Genomic DNA, 25,686 nt, shown 5'->3' on the forward strand with positions numbered 1-25,686 from the left:
AGTCACATGATTTCCTCTGAGTCCTATGACATACTCCTCTTAAAGGTATTTAAAGGCCACTATAAACTGACTTCAATCTGCCTTTTTAGGCTTTTATTTTTATATTCCCAGCACCTAGGATAGTAACTGGCACATAGGAGACATTTAATGAATGCTTTTGTGTGATTAGATTTTTTTTTCTGTTTCAGTCAATGGAAGAATGTGATTCTCTTGAGGAGACCATTGATATAATGAAAATGAAAATAAAATTGCTGTAGTATGTGCATGTATGTATGGATGAGTTTTCATGATGTTATCCTAAAGACAAATCTCATCATGTCAACAATTCTATAAAATAGTTTCAGTGGATGTGAAATTCCAGTGGTCATTAGCCAATAATAATAGCAATAAGCTGGCATTTATATAGCACTTTAACATTTACCAAGAGCATTAAATACACTATTTCACTTAGTCATCATGATATTCCTTTACATCATGTATAGAAAGTCTTGCTATCTTCAATTTTAAAATGAGGAAACTGAGGCTCAAAAGTATAGGGATTAATCAATACAATATCACACACAGTAAAGCTGGTATTCAAATTTACATCTTCTGACTGGAAGTTCAATGTTGTTTCCCCTACACCAAGTAGTCCCTAAATATTAGAGTCCACAGGCTCAAATAATCATGTGTTTCCTGAATGTCTTTTATGATGATCAATTTAATCAGTTAAATAGAATAAATATGATACAAATAATATGGCAGGCAGGATTATATGGACTATAATGCTAGGTCTCAGAGAAACCACACTGGATGTGTGTATTGATCATCATGCAGTGATCATGATTGATGGGCCATGTAAATAAAGTACTGAATCAGCACTGGAAAAGGATAAGGATACAAAATATACCAATCCAGAGAACCTATTTCTGTAGCTGAACCATTCCTTCCCTGACAATGTAAAGGGTGCATTGTGTATAAGTCATAGCACTCACATCACTCACAATGTTCCCATGAGATCTCAACATGATGTGTGTAAGGCAACATCCCAAGAAACGTTCTTGCCACTGAGCCAGAATCCCTCTCCCCAGAGGGTTACTTGATAAATGGTAGCAATAAAAGAAACAGAGAAAATGAATATTTAAATGGCACTCTAGGATTGGGAACTTGGAGTTCAGCAGGAGAAAGTATTTCCCTTCCCCCAGAGGTTTTTAGTTCTGGCAAGTGGTGCCAGAGTAGTAGCAGGTAGTGCCACAGAAAAAATATAAGGTCCTAATTTTCTGTCATTAGGTGTTACTTTAGGATCCAGTTGAAAAATAATTTCCAAGGTCCCATGAAGATATCAAAAGATACCCATAGCAGTAAGAACCTCTAAGTCCTAAACTTGTCTCCAACTTGCTGCTCTATACATCAGTGTATTCTTCATGTAGAACTCTACTCATGTCTAAATTCACTTGGATAATAACCTCCTTGATTCTATTTATAATTACATGTTTTTCCAGAGATCAGTTAACTTTTAATAAAGAAGAATCACAGAATGCTAGAGTTGGAAGGCCAACCCTCTCCTCTTTTGCTGAATGAGGAAACAGACCCACTAATACAAAAGAGTTTGGCTCAAGGTCGTAAAAGAGTGTGTGGCAGGGCTGTCTCCTCAGTGCCATGCTCCACTCAATACACTACACTGTTTCTCAGTTCTGAGTTAGCTCCTGCAAACCCTAATGCATCCTACAGTTCCTAAGGATGAAAACTAAAAGCTATCTACAGACTCACACTCCTTCCTTTCATCGTGTCCAGACCTGGCTTTGAGTTCATTTCTTAAAGGGCAAAGCTATTGAGCCTTTGGATGAGAGAGGCTCACACTTGGGCTGCTCTAATTGCCAAGACTGCATAATGGATCATATTCTGGCCTCCAACTCCCAGTCAGTCTATGAAAGGCAACCCACTCACTCAGGATAGCAGGGCTCTCACCCTCCTCTCTTGTCCCCTCTTCTCCATAGGAAAATGGGAGGAGATAATGGACTTATATACCAGCAGCACTGCAATGACCCAGAACAATTCTGAGGGATTTATGGAAAAGAATGCTACCCTCATTCAGAGGAAGAACTGCAGGAGAGGAAACCCAGAAGAAAAGCAACTGCTTGAACACATGGGTTGATGTGGACATGATTGGAGATTTAGACTCGAAACTACCACACCAATGCAATTATCAATAATATGGAAATAGGTCTTGATCAATGACACATGTTAAAACCAGCGGAAATGCGCGTCAACTACAGGGGGCAGGGAACATGGGGGTGTGATGAAGGGGAAAATAAGAACATGAATCATGTAACCATGGAAAATTTTTCTAAAAAATAAAATTTTTTTAAATGGGAGGAGATCACCAAGGTGGCTCTTTGAGGAAGGAATGAGTTCAGAACAACTAGATATGGTTTTGTCAAAAGAAAAGAGGTAAGAGAGAAGCTAGTCTCCCACTGGATAGGGGTCAGAAGGCTGGTTATAATACTGTACATGTTATACAAAGGGAGATGCTCAATAAATTTTGTCTTAGTGAGAGTCCACTGAATAAATAGGTTCAAAGCATCCTAGAGTTTTAATTAAAAAAAAAATAAGAGCTGCATTATTGCCTTTGGCATTGGCCTAGTTGTTGACAGGGCCATAGGGGCTGCCAACATTCTGAGGACGAGGAGACCTGCTCCTTTCCTTCCCCAGGAGGATGACTTTGGTCCATTTGTGTAGTTGTTGCTGGGCTCATTGGCGTGGCCTGGAGATGGATATAATCCATGTATTATTTTCTAATTCTTTCATGTTGAAGAATTTTGTCTTCCTGGTGGCAAGAGCAAGCCAATAAAAATAAAGTGGAGTTTGAAGTCAGAGAAGAAAACTGCTGAGACTGTTTTGATGAGCCCATGACAGCAAAAATGAAGGAAATATGGAGATCTACAAGAAAGAACAAGACAAGAAACCATAGGGTAGGACTGTTGGCCCAAGTGGTTCTGAGTGCTATCAGTGTTCAGAGGATCCTTGGGTGTAAAGGGAATCTCTTCCTCCCAGGGTTGTGAACTTTCTTCTCATCAGACCCATCCCATTAGCATGTCTGGAACACTTCAAACAGAGGTCACAGGTTAAGAGTCCTAGGAACATAAGGGTTATGGGTCCAGGTCAGAGAGACTTTGATTGGTTCCTAAGATGTGATAGACCAGCTCAGAGAGACAGGAAGTGACATGGAGAAAAGGGCTATAAAAGATGAGACCCTAGAGGAGATTGGGGTCTTTGGCATGAGTTTTCTGGGACTGATTTTTCTATTCCATTTGGCATTGGTGGCTTGGACAGAAGATACTCTAAGTGGCTGGTAAGACTCTTGCTCTGAAGAGACTATCAGATTTCTACTTGGAGTTTGGAACCTTGTCAGGGAGCAAGCTGAAATTCTATGGATCAGACTTAAGGATGGTAGGCTAGGAAAAATTCTTCTACTTCCTTCCTTATTTCTTTCTTATACTATATTCATATTAAATCAAATTGTTAAAAGCTACTATCATCCTTGTAAGAGTTAATTTTATAAACAGCAACCACAACCATTTTTTTACTAATATTATTTAAGAAAAACAATTTCTAAACATTACATGTAGTATTTTAATTATTACATATTACATTTGTTTTCATTATTACACTTGAAGGTCTGAGGGCTAGAGAATGCCCTGCATAAATCCACCAGACTTTTCCATTGTACTTACTTATCAATAAAACAGTGGGCAGCTGTGACCACCCAACTCTTCCCAATGATGGTCCCCCCACAAAGATGTTCTGCAGCAATCTGCAGGCTAACTTGCCAGGGCCAAGACCTGGCTACTGCTGGCTGTCCTCCCACAATCCTGCTGAAGAGAAACCTGGGAGGCTTGGAAGCTACTCCACAGTGGCCACCTAAGAAGAGAGGAATAAAATGGTAGATATCAAGATTGCCTATCAATTACTGAGGGGCTGATGTATGGGGTCCCTTTCCAAAACCTAGAGTCAAAGAAGAACAAGGTAGCCCCTGTACTCTAAGTTAGAGTAAAATGAATAAAACAAACTTGATATTCAAGAAAATACAATATAAGGCAGCAGTTAATGACTCTCAGGCACCACAATTCAGAGGCATCTCTCCTCTATCACTTTCACTGTGTTCAGCCTACCATGTCCTGAATCTTCTATATCAGGGGTTCTTAATCAGGGCTCAGGAACTTGAATAGCAAAAAAAAATTAAATGAAAGCATTTCCTTTAATTTTGAATTTTAAAGCAAACATTATTTTGAAAAGAAGCCCACAGGTTTCACCAAACTACCAATAAAGTCCACCACACCAAATAAAAAAATTAAACCCTTACTCTGGAAAATTCCTTCCAAATATTCCTCCTGTCTCTTGTCATTCATAATACCACCACCATAGTTCTGGCATTTATCAACTCTTGCCTGAACTATAATTATTTAACTAGTCTCTTCCCTTTTCCTTTCTCTTCCTGCCATCCAACCTCACTAATTTCAGATAAATATGAGAGTTGCAGAATGTGTCAACTCAAAAGGACCTTAAAGATCATCTAGATTAGGAGCTCTTAATGTTTTTGTATCATGGATCTCTCTGGCAGCCTAGGAAACCATTCTCAGAATTATTTTTCTAAATGAATAAAATAAAATACATGTTACATAGAAAACCAATTATACCAAAATTTGCACCAAAAATCTTTAAGTTCATAGACTCCAGATTAAAAACCCCTGCTCTCCATTTCCTAGCTATGTGACTCTGGTCACTTAACCCCCAATACCTATACCTTACCACTCTTTATCTTGGAAAAAATACAGTATTGGTTCTAAGATAGAAGATAAGGGTTTTAAAAAAACTGCTCATCTAGACCAACTTGTTTTACAGAGGAGGAAACTGCAAGACAAGGAGGAGAGATGGTTGTCCAAGATCATATAGTGACAGAGTGGCCCTAACTCATTAGAATGATGTCCTGGCTCTCAGATCAGCACATGCTCTCTTAACTACACAATAATTCAAGGAACATAGACTCTCAGGGTTGACTGGGTCTACAGGAGTATCCTGGTATAAACTGAACCTAAACAGGAATTTTCCAAAACATAACAAACAAGTGCCCATCTGGACCCTCTACTTTAAGACTTGTGGTGATGAAGAAATCTCTACATTCCAAGAACTTAAGACAATTTGAAATTCATATTTATGTTTTGGCAATGCAAAGTTCTCAGAATTCAAAATTCCAGTTAAGTTTTATTCCAGATATTCTTTGTGTGTCTTCACTAGAGTTCTCAACAGGCTTTCAAATGACTTACCTGGAGCCCTTGGATCTGTAGCTGTGTGATGGCTAGCTGAAGGAAGCTCAGGTTCATCCTCTGTGCCTGAGAGATTTAAATCTGAGCAGAAAAAGAACAATAAAAAGAATGCAGAGAAAATGGAGTGCCTTCTTTCCTGAACTTATAAAACAAGGTTTTAGGATTCACAGGAAAAAAACTACTAGTAAGATCTATGCTAGGACTAGGGAACCAAAGCTATTTCAGTCTTTTTAGTTGAATTATTTAATTGAATTGAATTGTGTGTGGGCTTTCTGGGAACTCCTGGTAGAAGGATCATTGCCTAAGCATCAGAGCAATCAAAGAGGCAAGTGGGTTTGAAAGGGGCTTGAAAGTTGGAAGCTAAGTATTTGGAGTATTGGGGGACTGTGGGCTCTCCAGTCAAGGGTTTGCAACTGTGAAAAAGGAATTCATTTCCCTTTTTTAAAATTTAATCAATCAAGGACTTGGACTTCCCCTCCCTTTGTTTTAATTTAATTAATCAGGGACCTGGAGGTCCTTTACTATTGGGATGTGCAGAGATAGACCAGCCCACAGTGAAAGGAAGTAGAAACCAATGAGACAGGAAATTGATCCCATAAACACTGCCCCCCTGAGTGGTGCCAGGCAAATTAAGGAACTATGATTGGTTCCTGAGATGTGACATTGGAGAGCTAGTGAATGGAGAAAAGGCTTATAAAAGTATGACCAGAGGTCTGAAGAGGCATTCAGACTCATTCCTGGGTTGGTGACTCAAGCTGAAGGGACATGGTGGCACTGGTGACTTTTGCTGAAGAGACTCTCATGGATTTATGGCTGGAGATTGGAACCCCATTGAGGGTGAGCTTTGTTTCATAGGAATGGCACCCAGGGTGGTAGGCTAGGCAACTCTCTACCTCCTTCCTACATTTCCCTCTCTTTACTATCTCTACTTTGATTAAACTAAATTGTTAAAGCTACTAACAGACTCATAATTTAATTGTAATTATTACAATTTGGCAACCTTTTAATTATTACAATTTGGTGACCCTTTTAACTATTACACTACTATTTACCTGTTTCAGAGATAAAAGAGATGGTGGCCTGGAATCCCCTGAAGCCCCGACTTTCATCTGTTTGGAAGCTGATTAGCATTGCACTGGAGGAGCTCAGCACAGGTTGAGGAACTTCAAAGCCACAGTACCGAGCTAACCCAACCCCAGCCCAGGAAAGCCAGCAGCATTGTTCATATGCCCCTCACCAAGGAGAGGGACAGAAGACATGAAGAGCAAGAAAAAGAAAAGAGAAACGTTTCTCAAAAGGAATTATTAGAAAAATAAATTCAGATAATCAATGATATCTTCAATAAGGAAAGAGTAAAAATTCAAGTTACATATAATTAGTATCAGTTCTTTTAAATAGATTTTAACCTTCTCCCTTCCCCCAACAATGTCAACTGTGGTTTAATCTATTAGAAGTTAAAAACAAAAAAATTGTGGAGATCATCTGCCCTATTTTCTAACAGCCCAACTCCTTTTCTCTTAACCCCTTACCCTCTTACTTTCCCGTAGGATAAGATAGATTTCTATATCCAATTAATTGTGTATGTCCTTCTCTCATTGAGCTAATTCCAATAAGAGCAAGGATTAGGTGTTCCCCCTTCCTACCTCCCCCATCTTCCCCTCCACTGTAAGAGCTCTTTCATGCCTCCTTTATGTGAGGTAATACACTCCATTCTATTTTTCCTTCCCCCTTCTCTGAATGCATTCTTCTTTCTTATGCCTTAATTTTATTTTTTAAATTATCATCCCATCATATTCAACTCGCACCCATGCCCTCTATCTATATATACTCCTTCCAACTGCCCTAATAATGATAAAGATTTTAGGAATTATAAGAATAATCTTTCCACATAAGTATGTAAATAGCTTAAAACTATTGAATGTCTTTTGATTTTTCTTTTCTGTTTATCTTTTTTTGCTTCTTTTGAATCTTGTATTTCAGAATCAAATTTTCTAGCAGCTCTGGTCTTTTTATCAGGAATGTTTGAAAGTTCTCTATTTCATTGAATACCCATCTTCCTCTGAAGATAATGTTCAATTTTGCTGGGTAAGTGATTCTTGGTTGAAGTCCTAGTTCCTTTGCCCTCTGGAATATCAGATTTCAGACCCTTTGATCCTTTAATTTAGAGGCAATTGTTATTCTTACTGTGGCTCACAACATTGAATTGTTTCCTTTTGGCTGCTCGTAATATTTTCTCCTTGAACTTGAAGTTTCAGAATTTGGCTATAACATTCTTGGGAGTTATCCTTTTAGGATCTCTTTCAAGAGGTGATCATTGCATTCTTTCCATTTCTGTTTTGCCCACAGGTTCTAGAATATCAGGGGGAGTTTTCATTGAAAAATTTCTTGAAAAATGATGTTTAAGCTCTTTTTCTGGTCATGGCTTTCAGGTAGTCTAATAATTCTCACATTATCTTTCCTGGATTTCTTTTCCAGGTCAGTTGTTTTTCCAATAAGATATTTTATATTTTCTTCTATTTTTTCATTTTTTTTTTACTTTGATCATTTCTTGATGTCTCATGGAGTCATTATCTTCCACTTGCCCAATTCTCATTTTTTAGACATGTTTTTCTTGAGTGAGCTTTTATACCTCCTTTTCCATTTGGCCAGTTGTGCTTTTTAGAGTTCTTTTCCTCAGTAAATTTTTGTACCTCTTTACATATGGCCAGTCCTGCCTTTTAAGAAGTTCTTCTCTTTTCAATGCGTTTTTGTACATCTTTTTTTTCCATTTAACAAATTCTGCTTGGATCTGTTGTATGGGCAATGTGACAAGAGTCTTGCACACAGAGTCAACCAAGGGGCCCTTTTAATCTCCTTCTGACCAGTTTTCTGCCCCCCACCCTACAGTCTATGGCTGAATACTCTGGAAGCTTTTGCTGCTGATTCAGCTATCCACAAGGCCTGTGGCTATGGTAAGGCCTATGTTGTAGTGCTACTTTGTGCTCCACTTCCACCTGGGTACATTAAATATTTCGTGCTGGCCTTCTAGGTTGTTTTGGGTTGAAGAATTATTTTACTCTATCTTTTTGTGGATTGTGCTACTCCAGAATTCATTTTGGCATATTATATCATAATTTTTAGAGGGGAATTCAGTAGAAATCAGCTGGATCTGTGTACCTTCTCTACCATCTTGGCTCTGCCCCTTAGTCATAATCTCTTGGAACTTATCCCCAACACAAATACCATCCAAAACCATTCCATTTCATCATCACTCAATTTGAAAAGCACAATAAGATTTGTAAAGTGCTCTACATATTTTATCTCATCATTCTAATACCTTCCCTCTCTGGATTATCTCCAATTTATTCTATCTTATTTATATACATTTGAGTTTTGTCTCCCCCCCCCACGACTGTGAACTACATAAAATCAGGGATTGTGTTTTATCTTCCATGTGTCACCAGTGCTTAGCACAGTACCTAGCATACACTAGACCTTTAATAAATAGTTATTGACTAGTCTTCATAATCCTTATGACTTTGTCAGTAAGGTGCTAACTTTATCTCTATTTTACAAATAAGGAATCTCAGACAGAGAGGTTAAGTGGCTTGCTAGAAGACTTTCCACTATTCCATGCATGTCTTTCTTTATGCTTAAGAATTAGTGGTGCAGGAACAAAGGTGGAAAAAAGAAAGAGTATTCTTCTAGTGGTACCATCCACAGTCATAAAAAAAGAACATTGGGTATGAATAGAATATTAGACACTAGTCTAATATTATTGTTTTATAGATAGGAAAACTGGAGCTCTCATTTGACTCCTTCATAAGTACAAACAGTTCATGAGCACACTCTTCCCACTCCCCTTCTCAATAATCCACCTTTCATCAAAAGTAGGAGATAAATATGGAAATATTATAAAATGTGGTCAGAGAAAGCTCATTGATGAAAAAGAAATATTCAATTCTGGGCAAATTGCAAACCCTGGTCATCATCCATCATCCATCCTAAAAAATAGAAACAAAGGAGATCAAAAATAAAAATGAGGCACTAACCTGTTTCCATCTTCCCTTCCACATCATCATATACTGTCACTGAGTCTGAGAGGCAACCATCACTCTCTTCTAGCTCAAAGTTCTGAAATTCGAGCTGGAAAAAATGTAAAATTATATAAAAAGTCAATATCATGATACTTTGTTAATATACATGTTAGGCTAAAAGATAGAATTTCATCACTTCTCTGAAAATAAGACCAGCTAATAAATGGAACAATTCCAATCCAAAAAGCATTTATTAAGCATCTACTATATACAAAGCACTGTACTAAGTAAAGGGCAAAAGGAAAAATTGGGACTGGTGCTATGATTTCATTGGTATAGGGCAATGATTGGCAAACTACGGCCCTCAGGCCAGATGCAGCCCACTGAAATGTTCTATCTGGCCACAGATATTATTCCTAATCTGACGAATACAATGAGTAAAATACAATACAATGAAACTTTGAAAGAGTAGCCTTAGAAACAGACTGACAGATGATCATTTCCTTTCCTTTGGCCCCCTCTTAAAAAGTTTGCCCATCACTGGTATAGAGAATTACTAGATAATAATAATTGGTGGTGATGATAGCTAGCCTTTATAGAGCACTTTACAATTTTGAAAGTATTTTATTTTATTTTTTTTAAACCCTTACCTTCCATCTTGGAGTCAATACAGTGTATTGGCTCCAAGGCAGAAGAGTGGTAAGGACTAGGCAATGAGGGTTAAGTGGCTTGCCCAAGGTCACACACTGGGAAGTGTCTGAGGCCGGATTTGAACCTAGGACCTCCCATCTCTAGGCCTGACTCTCAATCCACTGAGTCACCCAGCTGCCCCTTTGAAAGTACTTTGCAAATATCTCATTTGGTTCTTACAATGATTGGAGGAAGGTATTATCTTATCCCCATTTTACAGATGAGGAAACTGAAGTAAGGCACAGAGGTATTAAATTACTTGCCCAAAGTCACATGATTAAGAGTTGGAAGTGGGATTTAAATTCAGGATTTCCCAATCCCAAATCTAATTTTCTTTGAAGAAACTACCCTAATCGATACAGGATAGAATAGGCAAAGGCAAAACCAAAAATAGTCCATAACTTCAAAGAGCTTAAATCCTACTCTTATGTGACAAATAGTCATCCTTTCCCAAGAAAGCTTTATGAATAACTCTCAAAGTGTCTACCAGTGATGTTCCATGGAATGTTCCATTGACTTTTTCCCCCTAATTAAAGTCAATATTGAGTTCAGAGAAGCAATGGTTTAATAAACCCCCACTCCCATCGGTGCCTGATTTTCAAAGAGAAATCATTTTAGAGTTTAATCTCTGGGGAAATCTGGATCAATGCATGCCTCTTTGGCTCAGAGAGTTGAAAAAAAAAAAACACTTAAGAAATCATCTAGTTCAAAATAGGTCCTAAATAGTAAAGCTAAGATTTCAGCCCAAGGTTTATGGCTCCAAATGTAATCTTCTTTCTACACTATACCATCATTTCACTTTTAGATGGATTTCCAATGTTACTAACTTTAAAACTGAAGAAAAATATATTTCTCAAGAGTACGCCAGGCAATTATAAAAAAAAAAACTTTTAAATATGATAAGGATGACCAGAAAAAAAACTCAAAATAGTACACCTAGAAGGAACTTGATGGATGATCTCCTCCAACCACTCTTTTTACATGTAAGGACACAGACTCATAGATATGAAGTGACTTACCTGATGTCTCAGACCTAGGAAATAGCAGAAGTGGAAGTCAGATTAGGATCTTCTAAATTCTAGGCCAGTGCTCTATTAAATAAACCACACTAACATAACATAATCATTTTTCATAATTTTGTCTTGTAGCCCTGAATGATTGAGGGAGAAACCCTTGAATATGATCCATAATATATTCAAGCAGTTAGGCATTTCTGGGATAACCTAATCCAATATCCTCTTTTTACAGAGGATAAAACTGAAACCTAGAAAGAGGATATGATCTGGCTAGGGTCACAAAGAGAATAAATAGCAGAACTGAGGCATTTTAAAGTTTAGAGTTCCAGCTCTGCTTGCACTTCAAAAACATTTTCTTTCAATTGTTTATCTCTAACTCCATTTCCTTCCTTCTTTCTTTATTTTTTGCAGTTTTCAAATGTTTCATTCATTCTTTTAGATGGACTAGAAATAACTGTTTTCACTTTGACAAAAAAAATTATCCCAGTGGATTTTCATGAATGGAAAGTGCATGAAAGGGATTCCTGAAACACCTAAAAAAAAAAAGGGTAAAAGCTTAGGGAAAAAAAAAAACCTGAATGACAGAATTCAGTTCTTTATATAAATGACTTTATAAATATGCTTTAAATCACTATCTATTAGAGAAATGAACATTAAAAGAATTCTAAACTACCTCATAGATATCAGACTAGCTGATATGACAGAAAGGGAAAATAGCAAATGCTGGAGTGGATATGGAAAAATTGGGACATTAATGTACTATTGGCAGAGTTGTGAACTGGTCCAACCATTCTGGAGAACAATTTGGAATTTTATTGTACATATTCTTTGACCCAATAATACCACTAAGTCTTTATCCCAAAGAGATAAAAGAAAAGGGAAATGATTTATTTGTACAAAAATATTTAAAGCAGATTTTTTTTGGATGACAAAGAATTGGAAAGCAAGTGGATGCCCATCACCTGAGGAATGGCTAAATGAGATGTGATATATGATTATGATAGAATATTATCATGCTATAAGAAATGATGAGCAGGATGGTATTAAAAAAACTTGGGAAGACATTTATGAATTTATGCAAAATGAGGTAAGAAGAACCAGGAGAACATTGAACAGAGTAACAGCAATACTGTAATGATGATCATCTGTGAAAGACTTAGGTATTCTAATCAAAGCAATGATTTTAGACAATTGCAAAAGGACCCATGATGAAAAATGCAATCTACCTCCAGAAGGAGAACTGATGAACTCTGAGTATATATGGAAACACAGTTTTTATTTTATTTTATTTTATTTTTCTGGGGAGTTGTGGGTTTTCTTTTGCAACATGCTAATATGGAAATATGTTTTGCTTTGCTTCATATGTATAATTGATGTCAAATTGCTTGTCTTCTCAAGGAGGGGACTAACAGGAGGGAGGGAGAGAATTTGGAACTCAAAAAAATTTTTAATTAATGTTAAAATTTAATTTAATTAGGAAATATAAAATGAAATAGTGTTTTAAAATTAAAAAAAACATTAAAAATAAATAACTGAAATAAAAAAGGAAAATTAAAGGAAAGAATATAAAAAGAATTTAAGGTGACATTTTATTACTCTTGAGTTTGTCCTTGATCTCTTTATTTTCTGATATTTTTCTTTCAGTTTTCTTGCTATCATCTCTTCTAGTTATAGGGCAAATTTATCAGCACTACTCTTTTTGTCTGGTCCTTTCTTTTCTCTCTTCCATCTAATTTTCGCCTCTCAAATTTTGCCTTAAATTTATGAGCAGTTTCTACATTTAGTTATCAAATTGGCAGCAGTGTGTAGGTATAGATCTTTCATTAGCAAAAGTGTGTGTGTGTGTGTGTGTGTGTGTGTGTGTGTTGCAGACCTAAGCCCTATCACTTCCTTCATTAGCCTTAACCTCCACCAATGATGTTAATATTGATTTGTGCCAGTTTTAAGAGATTCATCTCTTCTTATAAAGAGAAAACTCATTCTTTCTCCTTGTGTTCCATTATCTTCACCTCATCAGGCCCTTGTTCTCCCCAGTCTGGAAGGTCATTCTCAAATGAAAATTGGAATAGGTTTGCTTTAATCTTAAAGAGCTCCTCTTCATATTTTTCAAGGATTCTATCTTCTATTCAGGAAAAGAAACTATGAAGTCAAATTGTGGGTTATGGTTCAAGTTATCCTTTTTCTCAGTGAAAATGTCATCATCTTCATGAGTTTTCTTGGCATTGAGGCTTGTAATGACTGAAATTCTCGACAGACCATATCTTAATTTTACAATTGTCCTTTGTTAAACTGTAAAAAGTATGCCAGAGAGAAGCATAAGTCATGTGGCTGGCTACCTCTTTCTACTCCTCCTCCATGAGCAGCCTGACCCAGTTCAGAGCCAGGCCAAATGCCCTCTTAAGACCCTGTTTCCAGGAAAAGGACTCAATTCCTAGTCCCCTATCAATTTATGCTCTTTCTGATGTCTGTTTCCCAAGCCTCTCTTACTAGACAACTCAGACCTCAATCAGGATAAAAACAACCCATGGCATTCCAGAATGACTACGCAGCACATGTGTACTTTGGCAAAATATTTCCCAGCAGGGTGGCTAGAGATAGCTGATGTCAATATCTAATAGAGTTCTTGTTTATCAGTTAAAAAAGAGCAGATCTCCAGCAGTCCTTACCAAAAACAAGAGACAGACAAAAGGAAGAAGGATCCCACCCATGGCTTCAGGCTGGATCTTCTTCGGTGCCATACCTGCTATCTTCCACAGGAGCTTGCCTTACAGTTTTATCTGATCATTTTCTCTCTCCCCTTCAAAATGCAAATGAAAACACGTTTAACTGTTTCATTGGTTCTCCATGTTCCTGGTATTCTGTAAGATACTCTCTTTTCCTTAGCAGAAGACCATTCAAATCTTTATCCATATCATGTAAGTTGTCTGTTATTTTCTTTTGACACTATATTTCTCAACTGGAGGAAAAGATGAAAATATTACCCATGCCCAGAAATATTTGAACTTCCTATACAGGATTTTACCGACACATGAGATGTTCCCCATATTTCTTCTTCACTCTATCACTTCTCTCCACATCAAGTCAGCAGATAATGGGTAAATTTGCTGAGCCCTACAGAATCTTTAACATGGTCATTAATACACATTCAAGAAAACAGCATATCTCCCAACTATCACTATTTGTGATAGTTGCCATTCAATAGGGAGCAGAATGGCTTGCCAAAAATATTTCTCCTGGGGGCAATAGAGGGAATGACCTGAGGATAACTTTTCTATCCAAAATAAGATGCTAGATATACATAAGAAAGTTCCTTTGAAATGTAAACAAACTTCATTGAATCTTTTGCAAAATTCAATTCAAAAAACTTCTCTTATGGTCTTATTATTTTTAAAGCATTATTCTTAACCCTAGGAATAAAAAAAATTTTTAAACAAGAAAATGGTACTAACTTTTAGAGGCTTAAACAGGTATAGTATAACATGTACAAAGATAAGTAAAATGCAATGGACTTTTGAAAACGAAGAGAAAATTAGCAAATGAGAGGTTTAGAGAAGGTTATATGGAGAATGTGGGTTGCAATCCAAAATTTAAGATGAGGATTCTATGACACAGATATGAGAAGAAAGTTCCCTCCAAGAATTTTAGACATCTTGTACAAATCTACAGAGGCAGTCTCATTTGGGGAACAGCTGGTAGTCAAGTTCAACTAGAATGTGCAACACATGAAGAAGAATAACATGAAATAAAACTGGAAAGGTAAACAAAGGCCATATTCTAGAGTGCTTTAAATGCTAGACCAAAAAGTTGTTATTTTATCCTAGAAGTAAGGAGGAGCCATTGCAAGTTTTTGAGCAGTAAAGTAACCCATTTAAATATGTTTCTTTAGAAGATTATCTGTAGAACAATTGAAGAAGGAAGAAATTAGAAAAAGGGGAGAGTATTAAGGAGGCTATACAATAGTCTTGGAGAAAACAGGTGAGAATCTGAACTAGCATGACACTAAGGTAAATGGTTTAAAAAAGATGCGACATATGCTATAGATGTAAAATTGACAGAATTTGGCAAGTAATTGATTATGGGAAATAAGGAAAAGGAAACATTCAAGGATGACTAAGCTTTTGAAACTGAGTAATAAATAGTTGATAATGCCCTTAACAGAAATAGGGAAGTTTGGAGAAGATGTTGAGCTTGAAAATCCAATAGGATATTCAGCCAAGTAAAGAAATACAAGGGGAGTTCAGTGGAGAGCTATAGAGATATGGGAGGCAGCTGTATAAAGATGATAATTGCACCCATGTGTGCAGATGAAATTATCAAATGCAACAAAGTGGGAAATATATGGGGAGAGGAGAGAAGAGGGACCAAGACAGACTTTAGAAATAGCCATGCTTGGGGTAGAGAGATGACTAATTATTCAGCAAAATATACTGGACAGGTAGGATCAGACAGAATAAAGAACAAAGAAAGAGTAACATTACAAAAATCAGGTGAGGAACAATGGGAAAATATTATATTCTATGGTGGTCATGTCTTCTTTTCTAGATTCTAATCACAGTTCTGTTATTGATTTGGGTGCTACTCAACTATTCTGAGGCTTAGTTTTCTTACTTGTGAAATGGGGATAATGAGACGTGTCCCACCTACTTAATTATCTAACATTTAAAGCCATCAGCAATTAGACTCCCACAATAAATAAATAGTATTATTTCATTTTACTCCCTTTCATACATTCTCCATTCTGAACCAGTTTACTGGTTATTTCCAATGCAAACAATTCCATCTCTTTTCTCCGTGTCTTTGCACAAGTAGTATTCTCTGTTTTAAATATACCATCTGTGGATATTAAAATTAATATGCAAAAATAATAAACATTATATTTATAAATTTTTATTAATAATAAATTAACAAAGAAAACTAATTAAAAGGTTACTAGCCAGTCTGCTCCTAAGAGCAAAAAAGAAAAAGAATGAGGCAGAGCCTCAGAACTTATACAAATGTGACCACACAAACATAAACAAAAGGAAAAGATATTTCTAACTATACACATCTCTGCTTCAGAGAATCTACAGAAAGCATTATCACATTGTATGACTGGAAAATTAGACCTGTTGATTAGAGAACATATTTGTTTAATCCTGAACTTGAGACTTAGGTGATGATGACCAGAAACCCAGTCAGACCCAAAGATTGATGCAAGTAATGTGAAATATTTTCTCCACTATGTATCGTGAACAACCTACATGTTTTATCTGAAAATTGCCTCTGTGCTGGCTGATCAGCTACTGTTTCCAAGTTCCTTTGTTTAAATCTTATATTACACATAAATTAAAGACACTGGGAGGGGAAGGAAATGGGCCACCTTTTTTGACTTTCCCCTCTGCTGGACAAGTTAATAAGCTTCTTTTTAAGTTATTACAATTTAGAAATCTTGTGATAATGAGATTAAATCTACCCTGCCCATCTTTAGATTTAATCACCAAAGGTGAAAACATCTCCACTTTGGGAGGTCTGTGACCCATGTATGGTAGAATGAGTGACAAATCAGAATTTACTGACTGCCTCCTGGGCAGTCCTAAGAAAAACGTCTGTTGTGATTGGACACATAAACTAAGAGGAAGGCACAGGAAGTGACGAAAAAGAAGCTCCTTTAAAAGAGAGCTCAGTGAGCTCAGCCCCTCTCTTCTGGTTTGTGAACGGGATCTGAAGGAGTTCTTCTGGTTCATGACTGGGACTTGGAGGAGCTCTTGGAGGAGCTAAAAGAAGAAAAGCCCAGAAGGAAGAAAGGGAGGTGGAATAGAAGTAATCAAGTGATTCAAAAACTGGAGAGGTGAATGAAAATCAAGGGGTAAATGGGGAACTAGAGGCCTATCTCTATAGGGTTACAACAGCAGGAGGCTCTGTTATCTTAGTGGTAATAAGATTCTCCTCAATATTCCACTAAATATGAGTTGCTGCCTTTTGGGAGATTCAAAAGTATCCTTCCTGGACATTCTATCAAACTGACTCAAAAAAGATGGGGACCTTAAAACTGGACTACTGGATAACACAATAAACTATCTTATTGAGGGGGAAAAGGGACAGAGGGGGCATCTAAAGAAATAAATATGACCACATAAGAACTTTCTAATAAGCTAAGATTTTCAAATAACATAGAGAAAAGAAGGAAGTCAAGGCACGTAAAAGAAGAGCCAAAACAAAAAGTGTGCAAAAGAATTGTAAGAGTGGTATCAGAAAAGCTAACACTGAATAAGTCATTCTAGAGAGGTTTGAACTAGCTGCCTTCCATGGGGACCTAAATTGCTTAAGACCATAAGAGTTGTATTTCCTCCCAACTCAAGAAGAGATGAAGATATCATGGGACTGAAAATGGAAAGCAGAGTTTTAAACGATAGCAGGAGTTTTTCATCTCTCTGGAGAGAATTGTAGAAACATGTGCATCAGCAGCAGTCACAACAGCAATAGATGAAGGAGGCTTTCCATGACACTGACTCAAAAACTTATAGTGGCTAAAGCATATTCCTTTCCCTGAATCACCAATAAGATTATTAAGAGAATCCAGCAAGGTATAACTGAATTGTGCCTACTCAGAAAACCTTATGGAACAAAAATGAAATATTTCCCCCTTTTGTTAAATTGTCTCATGCAAAAGGAGGTATGGTTAATTACTAAGTGTTCCTCCGTTGTTTTAAATTTTTATTGGTCATTTGTGTTGTCAAATCATTTTTCCTAGCTAAAGATATAACAATTTTAATTACTTATTGAGTTGGTGCTTTTACTAAAGAGAGTGTGATGGGGAGTGAATCTTTCAATAATTGATTACACAAAATTCAGCTGTCTGGGAAATTTCCTTTCCAGACTGGAAATCAAATAAATCATCTAGGGAGTGGAATTTGTATGAATTTTTCTCAACAATCTATATTTTTCAGCTCTCTAACTTTGCAGAGAAAGCTGAAAGAAGAAAGAACCTTGCCCTAGATTAAAAACTTCATGAGTTAATCTCATTATCTCCAGGTACAAAGGCTTGCAAAACATAATAGAGACACTGAAAATTGCTTTTTAAAGCTATATTCGAAGAAATAAGGTCAAATCAGAAAAAATAGAAATATTACCTAGAAAGAAGATTATGTTAGTAGATTAAAGAAGGAAAGCAAAACTCTTTGACCTCTATTTTTCTCCCATATTCTCCATCAAATGCAATTATCTTCAAACTATAAAGGTCAGAACATCATTAATAAGGAACTGAAGCCCAACATAAAAGAGCCTCCATCTACTCCCATGAACTTGTTAATCTGCTCTATATCAATGAATCCCAAATCCACATTTTCAACCTTCACTTCAGACTCATGGTGACTAAAACTGAATTCATTATCCTTTCTGCAAATCCTGTCATTCCAACTAATTGATCTGATTTTGTTAAAAGATACTATCATTTCCCTTAGCCTCTTCATCTTAAAACCTTGGAATCATCTTTGATCTCTCCCTCTCCCTCATTCATTCCTGCCATTCATATCCAATAAGTTTTTGAGATATATTTAACCTAACTTTATATACATAATGTATATACCTATATAATGTGTGTGTACAGTATAAAGTATATATATTTATGCATCCCCTTCTCTCCATTTCCATTGTAACCAGTCTAGTTCAGATTCTTATTATATCTTATCTAAACCATTACGATAGTCAACTAATTTGTCTCTCTTCCTCTAGTCTCACTTGCTGTCTAAAAGCCAAAATAACCTTCTTAATTCAAAGGTCTGGGAATTTCATTGCAGTGCTCAAAAATTTTCCCTACCATTAATTCCATAGCCTTCCCTAGAGGAGCTTCATTAGTCAAGCCCTACCTGGGTTATTGCATTCAGTTCAGGTATTATGATTTAGAAGGAATATTGATGTGCTGGATTCTGTCCAGAAGGTGACCAGGATAGTGGGATGGTAAATCCAGTGTTCCTTCTAATGCTTTTGTGATATCAACTGACAATAATGATATGTGAGTAACTCAGAGCTCGTCTATAACCTGCCCTGAATCAGAGCTTCAACAAAGAGTGAGCCAATTTAAATATACTGGGCCTCCTAGTCAAGCCTCCAAATTCAGGGGGGAAATAGCAATAAAACCACAAAGTAGAAAGTACATGAAGAAGTTTTGTGTCAATCGAAGCAATTTACAAAGACTCTAATTTGAATCATATATAACAATGTGTATAGTTGTTAACAGGGTTTGTGGTGATTAGGCAAAACTGTAAATCATTAAAATCATTATTTGGTATTGCCTTTACACAGTCAAAGACTCAGTTTCATGTTGTATAAAAGAAGGGAAATGGACTACATTCAAGTACTTTTCTCTCTCAGAGAAGAAAGGAAACAAAGTTGAAAGACAAAAATATCTTCCAAGTTCATCACCTTCCATCATCCCTTTCAGATCCCCTTTCAACTTATTGTGCCTCTGTGGCTCTTAGGGGATATGTGAAATATGTTCAAGATGGAGTCAGAGGAGAGATATGTTCAAATTGTGTGATGTCAGACAGCTTAACTCCTCAGAGATCCAATGTCCTTAACTATAAAATGGGGATGAGTAGTTGCTATGAAGAAAAATATCTTAAAGTTCAACATATATGTCCATTTATCTTATATCCCAGGCATCTTGTGTCTTTCTTATCTAGTCTTCTACTCTGTAGTCCCAATCAATTCTGAAGTGAAAATATTTCTCCTTCCCTCCCACCTTCAACAATATTAAACATTTATTATTCTGCTATGTAAAGACTACTCTACTAGATGCTGAAATATATGCAAAGATAAGTAAGGCATGCTCTCTCCCATTATGAATCATCCCATTAGAGAATTATAAATTGAAAATTGTAAAGACCCTCAGAGTTCCAACCCTCTCATTTTTCAAACTATCAAGATTGGCCTTGGAGAAGTGAAATGACTTACTCAAGGTGACTCTAGTAGAAAGGAACTGAGACAAGATTTGAACTGAGGTCTACAAACCTTAAGTCCAGTGCCCTTTCCAGTATACTTTGCCTGTCTCAGCTTCCTTTGGAATTTAGCTCAAAATGAATGAGAACACATCTGAGTGTTAAATTCACAGAATGAAGTGTGATATTGATTCCATATAGATACTCCTTAAAAAATTCTCTTTGAAAGATAAAAATATGTAAGTTCTCTATAAACCAGATTTGATGGAGGAAGTTTGGAATATGCTTAAACTATTTAAGAGCATGTCATAGTGCAAAGGACACAGGTTTTGAAGTCAGAAACCTAGGTTCCAATCTCGATTCTGATACTCTCTTTGTGACCTTTGGGAAAAAATATTTAATCTCTTTTGCTTTCAGTACCATTAACCGGAAAGTAAAGGAGTTAGACTAAATAATCCAAAAGGTCCTTATGAATTTAAGATCTTGTAGAATGTCTTTACCTTCCATGGCACAGCCTTCATTTTAGAAAAGAAGCTTCCTAACTCAATTCATTTGTAATGGAATATATTCACACAAAAAAACAATTAGTAAAAAAAAAAAATTCTCCCTGCTGAGTCCCCAAATTTCCTGGTCAATAAATCAGATGAAATTAGCTTTGCAAATGCAAAGCACATACCAGGGCTCCTCCCTACTCACAATCCTTACCTTTTCAAAGGAAGTGTGCTGAGTCAGTTGGGAGAGCAAAGCAGGAACACACCAAAATAGGAATGGGAAGGGACTTCTGTTGGCATTTCCCAAAGGTGCTTGAGACATAATGGATTAACTAGAGATTCACCCATTAAATTCTGGTTGTGGTTTTATCAGCCAGTAGGATAGCTCAACAAAGTATCTTTATCCCTTGTGCCATCCCAAATCAAATGAAGGGCTAATTACTGGACCAAACCAGAGACAAAGAAGAATCAAATTCTTGGAAATCCTCTGGCATTGTTGACTGACTGCCTCCATACAACCTAAAGTTAATACTAAAAATTAATCTGTGCTTTATTTTATACAGGGAAAGTCCAAGTGAGCAAATCCCATCTCTTAATGCAGGTCAGGACATTCTCTGCAATTTATGTTAGACTATAAAGAGTTACCTAGAGCCCTGAAAGGGTAAGTGATTTTCCTAGTCATAACAGCCAGTGTATATCAGAGTAAGGACTTGAACAGAGGTCTTCCTGCCAGCTTTCTACCCACTATTAGCAACTCTCAGGAAGCTCAAGCCATAAAGAGAAAAAAGAAATGAAAATGATTAGAACTGGGGAATTCAGAATGTTATTGTTTGCTCTTTGTTTTGAAGAGGGCCAAAGACTTCATAAGGTAATGCTATGACTTGCCCATGAATTGGATTTAAGTGAGGAAGAGTTGTACAGCCTTACTCTCTCTTCCAGTCATCAAAGTCCAGTCAAGACAACTTGGGATGGCCCACATTATAGTGAAAGATCATTGATATCTGATCAAGCTCTAAGTGCTTTATGGTACCTGCTTCAACTGCCTTCATGGCCTTGGAATAAATTGTTTTCATCCACCCCTTCCACCAGAGGAAGTTTTCACATACTTGGAATAGACACTCACTAATCAGTTTGAGTCCTGACAGTTACCCTCAACCTGATTTAGCCCATCTGCTGATATATTTTACTATGGTGTGGCCACTGCACATGCTACATATTCCTGGAGTCACAGAAGAGTTGGATGAAAGATGGGCACCAAAGGTGGATGAGCAGCCCTAAAAAAGACTCATCAATTCTCAACACTAGAGTTTCTACCCCTACCTGAACAAGTCAGACCAGCTCTGCAGTGATAAGTCGAGTGCAAACTGGGTACTCTATGTCTGAAGCAGCTGAGGGTACTGCTTCCTAATAATAGAAGCTACTTTTTAAATAACTGTCATAGTCTCTCTCTCTCTGTCTCTCTGTCTCTCTGTCTCTGTGTGTGTGTGCGTGTGAGTGTGTGTGTGTGTAGGTGTGTGTGGGTGTGGGTGTGTGTGTAGGAGGGCATGTGTGTGTCTCTCTTTCTCCCCATCTCTCTCTCTCTCTCTCTCTCTCACACACACACACACACACACACACACACACACACACACACACATACTCAAAAGCATCATATTTTAATAGGGCTTTACACTTGGATTAGCACTGAACCCTTTCTTTTACTCTAAAATTGCTGAAGTGGCTGAGATAAAGAGAAGGCAAGGACACTCATAGTGAACTGACTTCACAGTATCCATACTAGCTGACCATGCCAAACAAGTATAAACTTGTGTATCTCAAGCCACATGGAAAATTCCCACCTTATGTAACTGCTTGAGGTCATCTTATGTAATGATGGTTCAAGAGGTACATTTGTGACTGTTTCTGACTTTCTCTGTGACTCCATTAGCAGAAAGGCCTAAGAACTGCTGAGATGCATGCCCAGCAACCCAGTTGCAACACCTTGCCTTGAAAGGAAAAAAATAAATGTTTTTGCCATCTTATATAGCTGTGCACTAATTCTAGGCAGTAATTACAAGCCCATCTGTAAGCACAGTACCTTAATGATGTGGTCTTCAAAAGCATGAATAATCCAACGACAATTGATCAAATTGCTGTAGACATCAGGATAATGCAAACTTTGTATTATCCCTTCTTCAAAAAGGACAGTTAAGGCAACACAACCAGAATCTAAAATTAAAAAAATAAATAAAATAAACGTTTTCCCTCCATCTAATTAGATACGAAGTTACATTTGAGAACAAATGAGGTTTCATTAAATCTTTAACATCCCATCACTACCTGCAAGGACTGTCATCATTTTTTGGTAGGCATAGTTTCTTATCAGAATGGTCACTTGGACAAGGAGACAGAGAGGCATTCAATGTTCTTTGTACTCCCTTGCCTGCCACTAAATTAAATTCAATTTCCATGCTCTGTTTAACAATCAAATAGGCTGGGGAGATAAATGTGTCCCATTTACCTTCACCACTGTGTTCAATGTTAGGACAGTCCTACACCTAGGATCCTGCAGCCCCAGTTTTTCACCTGAGTCACAAAACAGCAAAGTGAAGTAAATTACTTTACCAGGAGAATGGTTCGGTTTAAGACCTTTGTAGGTAAGTGCAAATCCAGTGCCATACTGTGTAGTATCCGAGACAAACTTCAGTCTTACTGAGTTGGAGCTAATGAAGATTGGTGAAGGGACAACCACGCCACAGAATTTTCCTGCAACATATCAAAGATTCTCAGTTCAAAACCCAGTGAGGAAAAACAAAAGTATTTCCTCAGTTCATTGACGATCTGAAGAGGAATTGTTTACATGACAGTACCTCAACCTCTAGGCATTCCTTCCATCTCCTTTCCTGGATTAATTCCTATCTCCACCACCACTTCCATTCCTTCCTAGTACTTAAGCACTTAATAATGTCTAGTCAGTACTTCTCTCCACACTTAGAGAAGGTAGTTTTGGATCAGTCACAAAATTTTATAGAATCAGAGATTTAGAATTGAACAGTACCTTAGGGGTCATCTAGTTTCGTCCTTTTATTTTACAAATGAGGAAACTGAGGCCTAATAGATTAAAAGGTCATACAGGCAGTTAAGGATGCAGTCATGATTCAAATCCAGGTCCTCTGAATCTACATCCAAAAGCAAAACAATCAAAAAGTAGTTCAGAAAACTAGTGTCTGGTTCAAAATTCCTGGAACAGGCTGGAATCATAATTGCCCTCAGCTGGCAAGCCTGTGGGAGACTTCAAGTGAAAAGCAGCATAAATACCAGTCCTTGACAAATAAAGCATATCTCACATTTTACTTTCATAACTACCCTGATGACAAGCTTCTAGATTTTGGAATCAGAAAATTTGAATTTTTAAATTCAGAAAGCTTCAGTTTCCTGACTCTTTCCAGTTTCCCCAAGCCACCTCTAATCACTTTTCAGCCTGAAAGAAAAACAAAGCTTAAATATCTAGTGTATTTAAATATACATAAATGCAGTGCTTATAAGCCAATCCATTGTTAACAACTGTAAGCCATCAAAGGCTTCTGAGTAGCAGTGAGTCCAGGTTTTTCCCCTCACTACAAAAGCTCATTAGGTACTGGTTTCCCTGTGGTGGTGCAAAGAAATCCTCTCACCAATGAGCCTGTCTTCTAATGAATATACAGACAAAGAATCCAGGCGACAGAACTCCTCAAATTCCACATCCAAGTGCGAAAAATTGAGCCAGATGTGCATCTGCTCCATGACATGGACAGTCCAGACACACAACCTATAGACACACAAAGAGAAAAAAAATTGTTGCTTTCTAAATGGCAAGGGCAGGTGATGATGATCAAACAGGTGCAGTTGGACGTGGGAAAGGGGAACAATTGAAAGGTGCTTACTCATCACTTCCATAGAACTGGTGGGGACGTCTTGGGAAGCGGAGCTGCCCCTCAGATCCTGCAAGCTGGCCATCTTGTTCACTGCATAGAGCTTGGAAAGGAAGCCAAGGAAGAGCATTGGCCAGTGATAAGGAGCACTACTTGAACAAAAAAATAATTAACCACTCCAGCTAGAGCTATGGTCTCTGGGCTTGTGTTGCTGGTGACATTGTATGTCCTAGGTAAGACTGCGTGGGGAGTCTTTGCATCTGACTAGGGCTTGATGCCAAGTGAGAAAAACAAGGGCAGTGAGCCTTAGTTCCTGTTGGATATAGGTATGCCAAAGCCTGCAGGGGACACCTGGTAGAGACCAAGATGAACATGCAAAGTGAGTAAACATGATGCCTTCATAATAAATTCTTACAGGCTAACTCTTAACTCATTTCATCTTTCATATGTAATAATGGAGGTCATCCTCCTACCCAGACCTAATATTCACTGAGACTAGAAACAGACAGCTTCAGAATGACAAGACAACTCTCCCCCGCTATTCAGAAATATGAATGCACTTATTGTTTCAGAGGGTCATAGATTCAGAACTGGAAGTCACCTCAGAGATCATTTATTCTAACACTACTCATTTCACAGATGAGGAAACTAAGTCCCAGACAGGTTAAAAGAAAATCCAATAGTTACACAGGTATTATCTGAGCAGAGATCTGAATCCAGGTCCCCAAACTAAAAACCCAGCATTCTTTCCACTTCATCAGTGAGCAACACTTACCAACAAAGCTTTTCATCCTCTGCCCTAGGAAAGAAAGAAAGCTTTTTACCACAACCACAATTCTGCAAATCCTGCCCCATTCCAGCCAATAGTTTTAGAAATAATAACTGTAACATGCATTTATTTAAGTAACAGCTTACAAATAATAATCATGAATATTTATTTGATACTTCACATTTTAAGAATAACTGATATCTATAAAATAATATTTACAAAGGGATCTACATGTGTGATCTCATTTTAGCTTCATGATAGCCCTGTGAGATTGGATATTACATATAAAGAATTGTCACAGGATCAGAGAATCATAGATTTCAAGCTGAAAGGGGTCTCATTTTATGAATTTTATGACCAAGAAAACTGAGGCTCAGTGAGGTCAGATAACTTGCTCAAGGGCTCATAGATAGCAAAACTGGAATTTGAAACCCCTATATAACCTTAAATCCAGTTCTCTTTCCACCAGACCATACTCTACCTTTTGACCCACCCCAACCTCTTGCCATGTGTATCCAAATGATACCTTTCCAAGAATCATAGCACCAAAATTAATCTTTCAAATGTCAAGCTCACAGAAGCACATATAAAAGAAA

The 25,686-nt window shown here is 37.2% G+C and overlaps 1 protein-coding gene across 1 annotated transcript in view; it reads right to left on the bottom strand.

The window, feature by feature from the left end:
• Window positions 1-25,686, bottom strand: part of OVCH2 (ovochymase 2) — a 163,984-nt gene that overhangs the window by 58,295 nt on the left and 80,003 nt on the right. The window contains exons 12-19 of the mRNA XM_044681804.1: window positions 24,334-24,424; window positions 24,085-24,218; window positions 23,036-23,176; window positions 22,509-22,639; window positions 9,335-9,428; window positions 6,356-6,487; window positions 5,304-5,384; window positions 3,714-3,900 (exon numbers count right to left, since the gene is read on the bottom strand). Of these exons, the coding sequence (XP_044537739.1) occupies window positions 3,714-3,900; window positions 5,304-5,384; window positions 6,356-6,487; window positions 9,335-9,428; window positions 22,509-22,639; window positions 23,036-23,176; window positions 24,085-24,218; window positions 24,334-24,424 (991 nt within the window). The remainder of the gene's footprint in view (window positions 1-3,713; window positions 3,901-5,303; window positions 5,385-6,355; window positions 6,488-9,334; window positions 9,429-22,508; window positions 22,640-23,035; window positions 23,177-24,084; window positions 24,219-24,333; window positions 24,425-25,686) is intronic.

This window comes from Gracilinanus agilis, chromosome 6 (genome assembly GCF_016433145.1).
Source record: "Gracilinanus agilis isolate LMUSP501 chromosome 6, AgileGrace, whole genome shotgun sequence".
Taxonomy (NCBI): Eukaryota; Metazoa; Chordata; class Mammalia; order Didelphimorphia; family Didelphidae; genus Gracilinanus; species Gracilinanus agilis.